General features: G+C 40.8%; 1 protein-coding gene and 1 non-coding gene across 3 annotated transcripts; both read right to left on the bottom strand.

The window, feature by feature from the left end:
- Positions 1-852: 852 nt before the first annotated feature.
- On the bottom strand, positions 853-925 carry trnat-ugu (transfer RNA threonine (anticodon UGU)). Its single transcript has one exon. It is a non-coding gene; the product is annotated as a tRNA-Thr (tRNA).
- A 2,466-nt stretch (positions 926-3,391) lies between these two features.
- hhipl1 (HHIP-like 1) lies at positions 3,392-13,811 on the bottom strand. Of its 2 annotated transcripts, XM_028001703.1 has the most exons (10): positions 13,474-13,811; positions 10,434-11,080; positions 10,194-10,337; positions 9,791-10,119; positions 9,254-9,380; positions 8,884-9,029; positions 8,722-8,803; positions 5,204-5,286; positions 4,505-5,116; positions 3,392-3,592 (listed from the first exon to the last, which is right to left on the bottom strand). In XM_028001703.1, exons 1-9 carry the CDS (start codon positions 13,765-13,767, stop codon positions 4,551-4,553), a joined length of 2,418 nt encoding a protein of 805 aa, XP_027857504.1. In that variant the 5' UTR covers positions 13,768-13,811; the 3' UTR covers positions 3,392-3,592; positions 4,505-4,550. The 2 variants fall into 2 exon arrangements, with proteins under 2 accessions (XP_027857504.1, XP_027857503.1); XM_028001702.1 differs by lacking the exon at positions 3,392-3,592 and having other exon boundaries at positions 4,221-5,116.
- Positions 13,812-15,363: the final 1,552 nt, after the last annotated feature.

Genomic DNA, 15,363 nt, shown 5'->3' on the forward strand with positions numbered 1-15,363 from the left:
AATTTACATCATTGTTAAGGCTGGGAATTGATAGGGATTTATTAACACCGACTCGTTTATTGAGCTCACTTGTCGATTTGATTCCTTATCGATTCTCACTGGCTTAGAAAACAAACTCTATTTCAAAATATGCACCATGTTGCTGATTCAAACAAAATTAAAACTGGCTTTAAAAAAATGTCTGTCAAATTAACATTTTAACATGAAGCACAACTTTCTGCACATTAACAGTTTTTGTGCCAACAAATCTGCATTTAAACTGAAAATAGGGTGGACTGGTGATTGTCCTGCTTGTACCCAGCCTCTCTCCCAATGACTGCGTAGATAACCAGGTATAGCTCAAAAACCAAGTCAAAACGGGACATTTTCAAGCTTATTGCACAAGGGCTCATTTCAGTTTGAACCTGTGAGACTGCAAGCCTACATTCAGATTCAACAAGTGCAATGCTGACATCTAGTGTTAGGAAGCAGAAGTTACTGAATGAAACTAATTGGTTTCTTTTTGTTAGAAACCAACTAACAAAAGGCAACTTTCTATTTGTGTAGCATCATAGGTTATTTATAAGGATACTGCTTCGATCCAAATATAATTTTCATAAAGAAATAGTACTTATAAATACATACTCACTTTCAGTTATATATTCTTTATTTTAATTGGAGTTTTATTATAAGGGGTCATAGTTTTATTTTTATTGGCCGTAAAATAACCCAGAATGTATACAGATTTTGGAAACCTGAATAATAATAAATTACTGTTTACAGGTAATGGGTACTGGGTTTTCAAAATATTAATGTTATATTGTGTGATGTAGAAAAAAAACCCCAACTAAACCAAAAGGAATGAAGAAATCCAGGCCCCAGCGAGGATCGAACTCGCGACCCCTGGTTTACAAGACCAGTGCTCTAACCACTGAGCTATGGAGCCGATCCGCTGCGTGCTGCCGCTGGCTACCGGTTAAACGGTGAACTACGGACGGCGCGTTTTACTTTCAGTGGCTCTGAAGTCCAATCCTCTGTTTCATCAGTGGAGCTGCTTGTTTCCTTTGCTTCTGTTATACATCCTGGATGCAAAAAACATCTACCAAGAACGAAAGTAATTATTGGTAAATCCTTCTGCAACAGCGCCCCCTGCTGCTCAATCGTCAGCAAAAGTAACCGCTGGACCTGACGGTGTGATGAAGCTACTTCATCATCTTCAGTTAATTATGCTTAGATAAACATTTTATTGTGATTATTAGAGAATTGGTTTCAGCTGAAAACTAAAAGCTGGAAACAATAAAATTATACTGAAGATTTTAAAGGAAACAAGAAAAGGTACATTTTTTCACATACCCAATGAATCTATAATATATGAAAATGTAAACCATGAAACTCCAGCGTGTGTATAACGGAAGTCATAACCTTCAGTTTATATTCTTCTAACCCATCTCTTATTCTTAGTTTGTTTTATATTTCCAGGGTTGTATAGCTTCTAGATGACAATTAGGTTTGTGCAGAATTAACTTGTAAAAAATATGTAGAAAATTTGCATGTCCTGCAAAGGTTGTGAATGCTGCAAGCGGAAAGTTTTTACTGAGATTTCCTGAAGCATTTCAAGTCAACTGTAAAAAAAGTTGCAAGAATGTGATTGTCGTGGAAAAAACTATTTCCAAGCAAAACTATTTTAAAAGGATAAACTGTCTAAATGCTTGGCAAACACCGTAATTTTCCTGACAGGTAGAGCTTTTCTCAACGGCTTTATTTCTGAAAAGTTACTCCAGAGATTTGCCACCTGCTTCAAGAGGAATTTGGTGGATATTTCCTCAGGCTTCAGCATGTCGAGCTTGAAGTAGTTAGCTTTCAAAGAGAACCAAGTTTAGCTCAGTTTTGCAGAGCTGTTGAGATTTTCAGTGCATTTGAGCAAAAACTGAAAGCAAAAGCTGAATATTGTAATTAGTGTAAAGTATTAATATCATAAGTCATAGCTGTGATGTCCTTAATGAACTGAATAATTTGAAAAGTGCATGGGTGCCAAAAAAATGTTGGATATAAAATGAGATAACAGAGAAAGTGTCTAAGCATCAGCACTGATAGGCGGATGGATGATCCAACAGAACCACCGGAAAACTGTTTATCTGACCTTATCCAGTAGAAACAATACCACCACATCTCTAATCCGTTCTTTCAACTTCAGGTTTTAGAACCTAAAACAATTCAATTAAATTAGTTTCACAAATTCAATAAGATTCTGTGTTTACAGCTGAGCAAATTAAAAAGCATACATTTATTTTAATTGAATGAAGTGTGCTGAAAACATACCAAACTGTGATTTTAAAACCAGAATATTTGTGGAACAGTGGTATTTGTGAACTGCTGCTCTCCTTTGAGATCTTCCTGTAGAGCAACGGCGCCCTGCAACAGGCAACCAGCCGATATTCTGCTGCAGGTGTTGGGAACCAGGGTTTTTGGTTTTTGGCTCTTTGGGGGGATTTTTGTTGCCTGCTGCTTCCCTCTTCATCCACTAGATGTTGCCTAGAGGCTGCACTACTTTCAGCGCGTGCCTGCTGACTGAATCAGTGCACCTGTGATTAATCACCTCATCATCTAGGAGTGTATGAGGAACGGACTGCCAGCACTTTGGTGCCTGAGTGTTTGCCAGTTAAGGTGCTCTGAGCCCCTCTGAGTCAGTTCCTCTGAGAATATCTCTAGTAATATTTCCTTGTTGCTTCTCTCTCAGGTGTTTCCTTGTGGCGCCTTGGATTTACCCACAGTGTGACTCGAGTTCCTAGCTTTCTGGTTTCCCCTCGTGACGTCTTGGATTATTACTCACTGGTTGCCAGAGTCCCTCTCCGCCTCTGTTGAAGAATCGTTGACTGTTCCCGTTTGCATGACTCGCTCCTCTCCTCTCACTGAACTTACCTGTCCGCCCTCCACTGCAGCCTCTATCATCTACTTCCAAGTACTCTCCATCTGGATCTCACACTGGAACCTGGATCGTCTCAAGGACCCCTGCAAAGAGACCACAGTAATTCCCTCCTGGTGGAAACTCATCGTTTCATCAAGTAAGATCATTCCATTTTCCTCTGAAGTCCCATTTGTCTGATTCACCTCAAACTCACCATCACTGTCTACGTAGTGCAGATGACCCTGGCTTCCATCCTCTGGACAAGAACCACCCAATCTCATATTCCATCATTGTTAAAATGAACTTTATCTGATGTCCTGTTCTCCTGACTGTTCTGCATGTGGGTAAAAGACATGAACCCAACATGACAGCAGGTCGTCTTAAAAAGGTTTCAAAACCTGAACATTTGAATTAAAATCAATTATTTATACAACCCCCACTCTGCTAAATTTATCTAAACATATCTACAACATGATCCAATAAAATGAACAGTGAAGCAGACTTTCATTTCAATATTAGTGGTGATTGACCAAAGCAGAAATTTTATTCTAAGATCTAAAACATTAAATATTACAAGATGATCTCAACATGGTCAATGCAGTTGCTTGTTTTTCCTCTTTAGTTGCTTTTAAAACATTGAAACAAGAACTGATAATCACAGACATCCCAGATATGAACCATCACGTTTGTACCATTAGTGGATTTAAGGTGGACCATTAGTGGATTTAAGGTGGATCTCAGCATAGGGCATTTATGAGTTGAATGTCTTGAACTGAATGTTTCACCCTATCTCAGTTACTGTGCAGATGTATGGACCAATAATTATGCAAATTCATTACAACCACTAAACTGCAAAAAAGGACAATAAGAATTAAAAAGCTTGGTACCTGGATCACACAAATCCATCATTTATACATTGTAGATACTAAAACTTACTGATTTGGTGAATTTACAGCGTGTGCCTTATTTAAAACACACAAAATGAACAGTTACCAGAAAACATTCAAAAATTGTTTTCAAAAGAAGGATTTTAAAATCGGAGGAAAATACAAATTCAAAGTTTGTAAGATCAGAACCACAAGAAGTTTTAACGTTTCAGTCTGTGGTGTGAAACTATGAAACAGTTTGACTGGAATTAAAAAATGTCCAAACATTAAACAATTCTGGTTTACACTAAATATGAGAAACTGTCTTTATGCATTATGTTACATCATTGTTTGCATCAACATTAATGTTTCATAGTTGATACTATTAGAGCTATTAACATATCACTGGATGTATTGCATTATCAGGAAGTAGAATGAAGGTATACTTTCATAATATAAACCAGATGAGATCATTTTGAGCGATTTTTAATAAGTTTATACTTCAACCCACTGCTTTGAATGTTTATTGGTATTGCATTATTGTAATTTTATTGTAACTTGGCACGTTCAATAAAGTAAAAGAACTGAATCCACATTCTATCTAAAACCTCAAGATGACTTGATATGAATTTATTCTGCTGAACAAGTTGCAATTTGACGATTCAAAGTATTTCGTCATGACTTGAGAAGAATTTCTTCCCTCTAATGAGCCTTGGAGGATCTGTTGAGTTTCAGGGTTTCCTGATTTTAGCACTTAGTTTGGTTACTTTGAAGTATTTCTCCATTTCTGCTGCCAACTTCTAGGCTTCTGCAGAGGGTTTTGAGTTCCCACAGATCACTCCAGCGTCTTCATAGTGGGCACAGTTATGGTGTCCCACTCCAGCATGTGTGCAGTTCAACAGGCTGAACTCTGTTCCATTGCAATGAACATCATCCAGGAGAATCCGCAGTCCCTTTCCTTCTCCAAATTCAGCATTCCTCGCTGCTTTTAGGGCATACTTGAATCCCAGCTGTCTGCAGACCACCTGGGCATTCTTCATGGACCACAAGTCATCACAGACGGTACCCCACTCCCCGTGGACATAGATCTCCACCCGTCCACGGTCTCCATGCAAGAATTCATCCCTGACCAGTCTCACCACTCCATTGTGAAGCTCAGACATGCTTCTGGACCTGCCTTTCCCCTTCCGACTGCGGCCTTTCTTCTTTGGACTTTGGGGTGATCTGGTGGTTCTGATCGGAGCAGGGGTGGTCTGGACTTGTCCTCTTTCACTGAGACGATCCAGGAGGTCCAGAAGCCAGTCATAGGTCCTTGTGGGTTCGGCTTCAGACGTGTTTTCGGCTGGCAATTCAACCCCAATCAAAGCTGATGACAAACATAGTACATGCTAGAAAAACATATTAAAGGCAGAATGAAATAGCTTGGTTCTATTAGTGTTGAAGGTGGACTTACCTTCCTGTGGAACAAACTGGATGAGGTTACTTCTGACTCTGACAGGAAGAGGTTCGTAGTGGCAACGTCTTGGTGGAGCGCGTCTGAAAAGCAACAGAAACTAAATACTTTATACCTGTTAAGGATTCTGTCATTTCCTCTCTTTTAGCCTCGTCTATCTACTTACACACACAGGCGCTGCAGCTTACACAACCATGTTTATGAGTGTCTGTCGGCAGTCATATGTAAACAGACTGAAACTGATTAGACTTCCCTTTTGGGAGGGGACAGATCGTAGAGAAGAATAAAAAGCTAAACTCTAATCTTTGCCTCATTTGGTTCCGTCCATCAGCTGAGCTCAGTGGGCCGGCGCTGGACGGTGAATGTAACTCTGGTTCTGACCCATTTGGATGACATGTACGGCTTGTAACATTTGATCATTTTTCGACATTAAAGCCTGTTTTTATAAGCAAATCTCATTATTTCTCAAAGTAATTTACAGTGAGGGGTTCTGGTCCTGAACCGGTTAACGGACCTGGTGGAGCACAGAGACAGAATGAATGAACTCCAAAATAATAAAGATGATATTTTTGCTCTTTGATGTTCAGTGATTCCCACAGATATCATTCAGAGCAAACAAAATCCAGCAGAGGAATTTTCTTCTTCTGGTACATTTTATTAGTGTATTTATGTAGAATTTTGATAATTGCCAAATATCTAAAACATTTATTGACTAATCTAATTTTCCACTCCTGTACCTTTCATAAATTATGCAAAAAGTTTAAAATACAAAACAGAGAGAAACCATAACACTGATTAAAACCCAGACAGTACATAACTACTCAATGTTCTTCAAATGTTCACAAATCTCACCAATAAAGTTCCAAAATACCAGCAGCGTGTAAAACGCCTCAACATGCCTTTAATTCAATTCAATTCAAAAATACCTCATTGATCCCAACAAGAAATGAAATGTTGTAAGTCACTAATTTTTCTAATGAATGAATGAATGAAGGGATCTTTCCCACAGAAATGTTTTGTAGGAAAGATCTCTGTAGCAGTCTGCGCTTACAGCGAATCTGAACAAGCCTCTGACTGAAGACATTGTGCCGCTAAAGAGCGGTCTGATGAAGACGACGGTCCAGACGGGCTGCCATTTTCTTGATTTGCATCGTTGTCTTCAGAGGTTCCACAATCAGAACCAGAACCAAAACCCTAACAGAACCGTGTTCATCTGGAGCTTCTTCCTCTGGACTGAGGTTTACATTTCCAGGATTATAAACAACAGATGGAAAAATCATCTGTACCCAAAGCAATCAGGTCTTGAAGTGTCCAAGCTTTTTAAAATCAGTCAACATAAGTGTATGCATTTCCTGTTTGGAACAGGGAATGATAAACACTTTATCTAATTTTATGTTGTGTTGCATGTTTTTACTGCAAAACGAGAAAACCCGAGATCATCCCACTTCCCCATGCTGGAGGTTTCAGTTTAAAAGTAACAACACATGAAGTTACCTATAAAGTTAATCACACAAGTGACATCTAGACCCAACAGTAGACTTAAACTTCCATAAAATCAATCTGGCTGTGTGTGCTGTTTATGTCCCCTGCAAACTTTGCTTTAATTCTAGTTTTCTTTTTTCTATCTAATCATAAGAAATCATAGTCAGACATTGAGAGTCATGAAACAGGAAGTAGGTTTCCTGGAAAGTAGAGGAAGTAAGTTTCCAGCCTGCAGATTTATAAAAAATAGTTGAGACTATTCCTTATTTCAAAGCATAAAAGTTTTAAAGAATGAAATCTAAACATTTTGAGTAATTGAATAAGACCCAAAGTAAAATACTTACATTTATATTGGTTTACTTATAAGAATACTTAACCCTACACTTGGGACTCACCCGAGTCACTAAAACCAACCTGGCTCAGTAAACAGAGCAAGTTGACCGTTAACAGGTGTGAAACTAGTTGGCTGCAGGCTGCTGAGTCTGGCTAATCCACAGGGGGAAGAAGGGTGGAGCATCTGGACGGAGGCCGTCAGGAACCAGGCGAATCTTTCTGAACAGGCCAGCTTAAACTGAGTTTACTTCAGTTCTGGACCAGGTTAAACCCCAGCAGATTTAGGAAACTCAATTCACCCTTTAGACGGAGAGCTGGTGGCACATCTCCCCTCTCAGAAAGAGAAGGGGGGAGGAAGGCGGTGCAACAACAACAACAGTCAGGCATCCCTTGGGGATGACATAGAAACCAAGCTGATTTTCTGATGACTGTTTCATTTCATCCCAACCCGAAGACCAGCGGAAAGCCTGCAGGGCCAAAGTCCTGCAACTTTTAGATGCGTCTGTAACCCTAACCCTGATTGCACTGAGGAGGAGATTCAGCTGTTTGACTGAAGGATGTCGGACCAAGGAGACAGCTGAGAGTCGCAGGACGCCGGAGGACAAGGATTGTCCAGCCTGTTACCGACAGAACTTCAGAAGAACCTGGTGAGGACTTTAAGGACAAGGACAGAACTGTTCTGGTTCAGCAGCCTCAGTGCTTCCTCTTCTCTAACGAGTCTCCTCCCTCGGTTCCCTGCTGAGATTCTCCCCAGCTGTTCTTCATCCCTCTGATTAGCCTCACCTACTCTCCATGTCACTCATAACATCTCAGTTCTGAAGCTCCTCATTGAAACGATTCATTGCTGAACATAAAATCTACAAGTTCTTTTGTTCCTGTTCTTGTGGATTTTGTGTAAGTTTTTTCCTTTATTATATTTATATTCTGCTCACCATTGGTCTCCACTTTAGCAAGGACAATATCTCACACGATCCTTTTCAGGAAACTAAACGATTCCAGGCAGAGAAAGTGTTTCAAGAATGCCACATGGTGACAGAACAGACTTTCCATCCCACTCTGGACGTGACACGAGTCACTGAACCAGGTTTTTGTACAAAGACCAATGAGGAGCCTCATCATTTTAAAATGGAAAATTTACTTTGGCAGTATTTGAAAATGTAATGACCATTTTATAGTTAATCTATTCACTTTTTAAGAATGTAACTGTGTAAACTAAGAAGCACATTTTCTCCTCAGTAATGATTTAAACCTGAAGACCAACTGGGAAATTATGAAAGTCTCAGAAGAACATTGGCTTGACATTGGATCCTGATTTCAAATTTGTCAAGCATACCTACATGCTAAGCTAAGGTGTAAAAGCTAACTTGCATAATTCTCTTGTATTCAATAGATATTAATAAGCTGAATGAAACCAGAGAGGAGGCCATATTGATAACAGGACTACCATGTCTGAGCTGAGTTTGACTGAGCTGACATCTGAAACATTGAACTCAATTCTAGTTTCACTGAAACACAGAAACCGCTTGGAACTGTAACTTCCAGCTCAAATAACAGATTTCCCCCCAAAGGTCAAAAATGAATCAAAGGATGTTTGTCTCTGATAAATCCCTTTCCAAGAATTACATCTCCATGAAGGAAAGTTATTCTGCGGACGCTGCAGGAAGATTATATTCTCCTAATGACGAGAGAAAAACGTGACTCACCTTGACGGATCTACTACTTTATAAATGACTCCCGAAGGAGCCGTGGCGCTCGGTGTTCCTGTGGACATGAAGTACAGCTCGCCTGCAGGACCCATAAAAAGACAGTAAATCACTAAAAACTGTGAAAAGCAGCCTGTGGCTAAGGTTGAGTTAATCTGTTACCAGATTCATCCTCAGCGAAGGAGATGATGTACGGATAGTAGTTGTTGATGAGTCCAGGAAAGGCACATGTCAGGCCCATTCCCATGCAGATTTCATTATACTTCCACTCTCTAGAGTTCGTATTCTCCTTTAGGCTCATCAGACGCCTAAATCAAGCAAAAATCTCACAATGAATATTAGACTGATTCCCTGCTGCATCTCAAACCTCTACAGAAGATTTTAGATGATATAAAAGGTTAGAATAAGGCTGGTCTACGTCCCTGATTCCTTTCTGATGTTAACTTTATATATTCAGGTGATACGAGCGCCAAAGCAAACTTTTATCTCCATGTTTTCACAGCTCATTGTGAAGTTTGCCTGGTAAACTCACCCACTCATGAAGTCTCCAAATATGTACATGCCGTTCAGGTTGGGGTGTTCACAGCCTCGGTACACGTATCCTCCTGTCACCGACTTGCCCTTCGTATGAGGGTAGGCGTAAATGGGCAGCACGTCATCTGTGAAGAAACCTCATCATGACCAGACTGAACAGCAACAGATTAAAAGCTGTGGACCCTCAGGTCCTCTGGCACTGGACTGTCAACAGTTCCCAGAGTCTCAACTCACACTGATGGTGAGGCTTGTTTCCAATATTAAGGCCCCGGTATGTGGAACGGACTGCCAGAGAACCTGAGGGCCGCATAAAATGTTGTTGTCTAATTGATTAGTTGATTGACTTGATCATAATCATAATTTCCACACATCGCTGCAAATGTTTTTCTCTCTGTTGTTGAATGGAGAGTCAGTGTGACTCAATTTGCAGCTGCATTAAAGCTGCATTAGAGAATTAAACATTTTCATAGCTTATCTAATCCTTCCTGCCAACAGTGCAGATATATCTGAAAGGAGGGTAATGTAGCATTCTTACTTAGTGAGCTGTTGGTGCACAGCTTCTTATCATAGCAGGAGAATCCCTCTTTCGCTCTCCAGCCATAGTTACGACCTTCCTCGATGATGTTAACTTCTTCATACTTGTTCTGGCCGACATCTCCACAGAAGATCCGACTCTTCCCCTCTTTGGTTTGTGGATGCCCCCGGTCCACCGAGCACCTCCACATGTTACGGACACCGTAAGCGTAGACCTCTGGGCGCGCGCCAGGCTCGTGGATGAATGGGTTGTCTGTGGGGATTCTGTACAGCGGACCTTTCTCGTTGTTGTCCACATCAATTCGAAGAACTTTACCCAATAGGGCAGACCTGGAACATCCCCAGAGTTACACTTTATGAAGTTTAGCTTTAACCATGGCCTCATTGCACCATTGTGTACTTACTTGTTCTGGGCATTCCCATGCTTTCCAAATGGATCTCCTGCCATTCCACCATCTCCTGTGAAAATGTACAGGTAGCCATCATCCCCGAAGAGCAGCATCCCTCCATTATGATTGGACGCTGGCTCATCGATCTCCAGAATTACCCTTTAGAGAAACGGTCAAATAAAAAATAAGTCTTATTCTGTAAACATTAAAATTCAGATGCTTTCCACTCTGTAGTGCAGGCCAGTCCATACCTACCGCTCTGACGTGTGGTCCACCAGATTCATGTCATTGGTTGACACCTTGAACTCACTTATCCTTATTCTCTCATCAAAGCCAACCTCCACTGAGTAGTACACATACAGTTTGCCATTGTATTTGTATTTGGGATGAAACGTGATTCCAAGGAAGCCCCTCTCATCTCCCTCCCATGATGATGTCAGCACCGCCTTGGTGATGTTCAGAAATGGCTTCTCCAGCTTGGATCGGTCAAGGAGGTAAGTCCACACTATCCCCACCTGCTCTGCAACAAAGAACCGATGCGTACCGTCATTGGCGTGAACCATAGCCAGTGGGTTCCTCAAGCCATTTGCCACCTCTTCCAGACATAGTTGCAGACAACCATCAGAATCTTTCTGAACCCGGCCCAGGTTCTGGTTCAGCTTATGATTGCTGAGTAGGTGAGGATAACAATAATCAGCATCATCCAGCTCTAGAAGCTTGCAGAAACGATTCTGATCGTCTTTGGCCTGATTTAAAGGTGTGTAATCTGATATGAAAGGGATGATTGGGCGGCACTGGTTCCAGAACTGGGAGCAGTAGTCGGGGCAGAGGCCTGGGATGGTCCGGAGCGGGGTGCTGGGATCCTCAGCATCAAACAGGTGAGCTGCAAACGGTGAACACTCCTGGGATCAAAAGATGGAGAAAACTGATTAAATGAGGGACGATCAACCCCTTAACCCTCGACCCCTAAATCCCCCAAAACGGCTGAAAAGGCAAACCCAAATGAAATCAGCTGCTGTTCTTGAACAATATGGAGTTCATGCAAAAGCTTGGTCTCTTTATGAAGATGACAAGCTACATTTTCTATTTTTGCTGTCAAAAATTCTTTAACTGTAAGTAGTTTGTAGCTATTATGTTTGTAACACAAAAGAAATTGAAAAATTTTGCTTCACCCAGATTTTTCATTTTTATTTCTTGTAAATGCGCATTGAGTGTTGAATGTATGCACTGGAAAATATAATAAATGTCTAGAATAAAGTATTCTGCTCATGGATTTCAAGACTGATCAAAACAGCACAAAAAGAAATGCCATTTTGGACATGTCTATTTCTGAGGATGTACAGGTGTTGTCCAAGTGGCCATTTGGACCACACCTTCTGTGGAAATTACTTATAATTATATAAATACAATAGCATATCTGGGGGAGCAGAGGGGTTAGCATCCAGTCAGACCTCCTCCCCCTTCTTGCAATACGCTGTCCGTCTGTCCGCTCCCCCCCTTCTAACGATACGCTAACCCGTATCGTTAGAATACGATACGAAGGTGGGGGGTCTGGAAATATTCCAGAAAGAATACAGGCATGTCAAAATGAGCTCAAGTCGCTCTCTGGATATTATTGGCTCGGGAAAAGCCATTTCATAACATTATTGATGGAATGTGGTGTCAATCAAAAGGGGGCGCTCTAGGCTGCCCAATAAAAGCATCATAATGGCCACTGGCAGAGTTGAAACCCTTAAATCTCAGTCCCTGAAAATACGATGGAAAAATTGCACGTGGGCATTCCGGTGCAGGTTAAAGGGTTTTAATAAAGCTAAAATATTTATAACAATGTCAGTCATGAGCCGATTGGTCTGAATGTTCCTAACAGAACCCTTTAGTACCAGACTCCAGTATTACTGCTGCTTCCTAGAGGTTCTAGAGTAGAATGGTGGAGAGGTTCTGCAGGGAACCTTTAATTTAATCATCAAATGCTTTTGAAAGCATTCAAAATATCTCTGAATTATTTACAAACAATTCAGTCACACAAATATTTCCATTGATCCGAGTTATTAAACAGTGCATTAAGTTTACTTAATTATTCAAATTATATTAAGTTTTAGATCCAAACAAACCCAGCAGAACATCAAGTAGCTGATTTACACCGTTTACTCCTACTGACCAGCAGGGGGTGACAGTGGAGAGAAGACGTTCCCCTTTTATGGCAAGCCGATGTAACATAAATTTGGTTTCGTCTGACGATCCGTAATTACATTCTAGATATCTGAAAATGCATCTTGACTGAACAAAACTACATTTTGACTATCCAGAATGGTAATTCAAGATATCTGCATTTACATTCTGACTAATAAGAATAATAATTCTAGAAATCTTCAATTACATTTTGACGAGTCAAAATTACTTTCAAGATCTCAAATTACGACAGTGGATCTGTCATTTGACGGGACACATCCGTAATAACAATTTAAGATATCTTTGACTTAATTATGACTAGTCAAAATTACAATTTTAGATATCTGAATTAAGAATTGCGTGGAAGGCCCTTTGTGTTGTCCCAACAGTTGCCTGCAGAATTTGATGTTTCCTGCACAAAATTTTCAGTAAATGCCACAACGTAGAAAGAGCTCGGCAATGTTGGAAATGTGGAGAACGCAAAACTTCAACTCTAAGACTGCTTCTCACTGCGCCAGTGAAGAGAAGCTAAAATAGGAGAAATATGATCTTGTTTTTAACTTTAGTCAGAAGTCCTGCTGCAACCTTTTGGATCAGCTGAAAGCTTTTGAATGCAGCTAGTAAATAATTACAGCAGTCCAGGCTGGAAGGAACAAATGCATGGATAAGTTTTCCAGCATGGAAAACGCCTGGACAGGGTGTTTCTAATTTTGGCAATACTCTGTAGTTGGAACTCGTTTAATACTGAACTTAAATGACATATTCTTGTCAGAAATAACTGAGGTTCTTTATTATTGGGGGCAAATTTAAGGCCACACAGATTAGGTCATTGACTATGCAGGTTCTTTTTCATAATTTCTGGCCAAAACAAAACATAGATCTTTCTCGTCAAAATGTAAATCCAGAAATCCAAATCATTCAAGTGTGTAGTTTATACAATTTTATTTTCTCTTTTGAACACAGTTTGTAAAAGAAAGTTTCAGTGGCTTTGTAATGTATTAAGATGAACGCAGTGTGATTCTGCAGACGTGTCAGAGCTGTGCTTCATGTTATGCAAGAATCTGCATGTTTTGATCAGATGAAAACCTACGTGCTGCACCAGTTGACCTTTGTCCTGGACGCTTACCTGGCAGAGCAGCTCCAACACAAAGCCCACACAGTTCTCATGGCCCTTCTCAGTGAAGTTTTCCATGATCCGGTAATATCTGGCCATCAGTTCCTGGTCCTTCTGGCGATCACAACAGCCAAACTCCCGGTACATGATGCAGAACTCCAGATCTCTTTCTGGACGGAAGGGTGGCTTAAAGTCCAAACACTGGGGGTGAAGCGCTGCAGGTGTCACGCACAGGAACAACATACACACAACGACCTGTAGCCGGAGCCCCGGTCGGCCCGGAGTTCCAGCAGAACTCTGCAGCATGATGGTGAGCGGAGGGAAGACTGAGGTGGGGAGAGCAGCTCTGGCTTCCTGTCAGGTTGGACTTTGGTCTGAACTCAGCGACCTGGTGACGCGCAGAGCTGCACACTGCAGGGATCCCGCTCAACCTGTAGAGGACATGTGCTGTTTGTCAGGCTGGCACAAAGGGTTCAGCTTTGGAAACATCACAGGCTCCAATTTTCCAGCAGGAAATAACAATAAGGAAACCTGTAGCTTAAAAACTCAGCAAGGAATACAGCAGGAAGAACTTTGCATAACAATAAAGAAATGACTTAAAAAGTAAAGTGGTGTGAGGTGGTGAGGCAGACGCGGTGGACCCAGCTTAAAGTGAAGGAAGTGATGATTTAATGATGAAATAAACAAAAACCAAATTCCAAAATCCCAAATACCAGGCAGCACAGATGAGCGGAAGGCAAAGGCTTGATTCTGTTAGCAACTGGAGGAAAATACTTGAGACATGAGCAAACAGCAAGACAGATTTGACAAGGACACATCAAAGACACAGAAACACAGGTGACATTAAATACACAGAGGGTAATCAGGGAACGAGACACACCTGGGAACAATCAAAGGGAAGACAGGACAACACGGAGACCCAAAATAAACACAGAAAAACTCAAATCTTTACAATCACAGTTCAGCTTTAAAATCTCGTCCAAGTTTCTGTTAGATGAAGGAGATTTGCCTTCATGCTGCTCTTAAGGCTGGAATTTGATTTTCAAAATCTGGGGCCTCATGTATAAAGCGTGCATACACACAAAAAATGTCCCTATTTTAAGTCGGCATGTATATAAATCAATGTGGAGTGAAAACTTGTGTAACAAAACCCAACTTGACCTGCTGTGAAAATGTGCGGCAGCTACACTTTTTTTTTTCTGTGGACAATATCAAACTTCAAGGTGTCAAAACTCACCTAAATTCACTGAAATCTGATGATATTCAGTTATTTAGAATAAGAAGCATCAAACCCAATGATTTTTTTCAGGAGTTTAATATTTTATTGTTTTAACAATAAAACTGAACCACATTTATTGTCATTTATCTTCAGACAATAAGCTAACACAAAATAAAGAAAATAGAAATAGAGGATGTGAAAACCTCAGTGTAAATAATCATGTTGCTCAGTTTGTTTCTCATAAAGATGAAACTCATCGTCTGAATGCATCTATTTATTCTCACTAGAGAGAAACCAGGGCTGATCAAACAGTTTGATTATTGATCAGGTGATCAGGTGTGGAGACAATCCCAGGTATATCAGTAGCTGCATCAAGGTGAGCTGCTACCTGAGGAGCTTTGGCTCTGATGGAGAACATGGAGCCATTGATCAGAGATCAGATTGATCTGCTGGTTTCTGATCGTTTAGATTCATCCAGACTGATCATCCTGCAGCTCTGTTAAAGCAGGTACCGGTACCGGTCCAGCTGCAGCTGTCCTCCAGTGGAGCCAGAAATCATCTGGACTCTGTAAATGTAACTTCTGCTCATGATTCCTGGATTCAGAAGAAACATTGAAATCCCAGCTGAACGCTCTGCTGCTCCAACAGCATCTGCTCTGAGATCTTTAGGATTCATTTGGAGT

The sequence above is a fragment of the Xiphophorus couchianus genome, chromosome 19 (genome assembly GCF_001444195.1).
Source record: "Xiphophorus couchianus chromosome 19, X_couchianus-1.0, whole genome shotgun sequence".
In the NCBI taxonomy this organism is placed as follows: Eukaryota; Metazoa; Chordata; class Actinopteri; order Cyprinodontiformes; family Poeciliidae; genus Xiphophorus; species Xiphophorus couchianus.

Bases quoted from the DNA above. Each gene is read 5' to 3' on its own strand.
- hhipl1 (XM_028001703.1), bottom strand. From the start codon at position 13,767: ATGCTGCAGAGTTCTGCTGGAACTCCGGGCCGACCGGGGCTCCGGCTA. The intron at 11,081-13,473 runs GTAAGCGTCCAG...TTTTGATCCCAG, and splicing joins TGTTGGAGCTGCTCTGCCAG to GAGTGTTCACCGTTTGCAGC. The intron at 9,030-9,253 runs GTGAGTTTACCA...TGCTTGATTTAG, and splicing joins TTTGGAGACTTCATGAGTGG to GCGTCTGATGAGCCTAAAGG.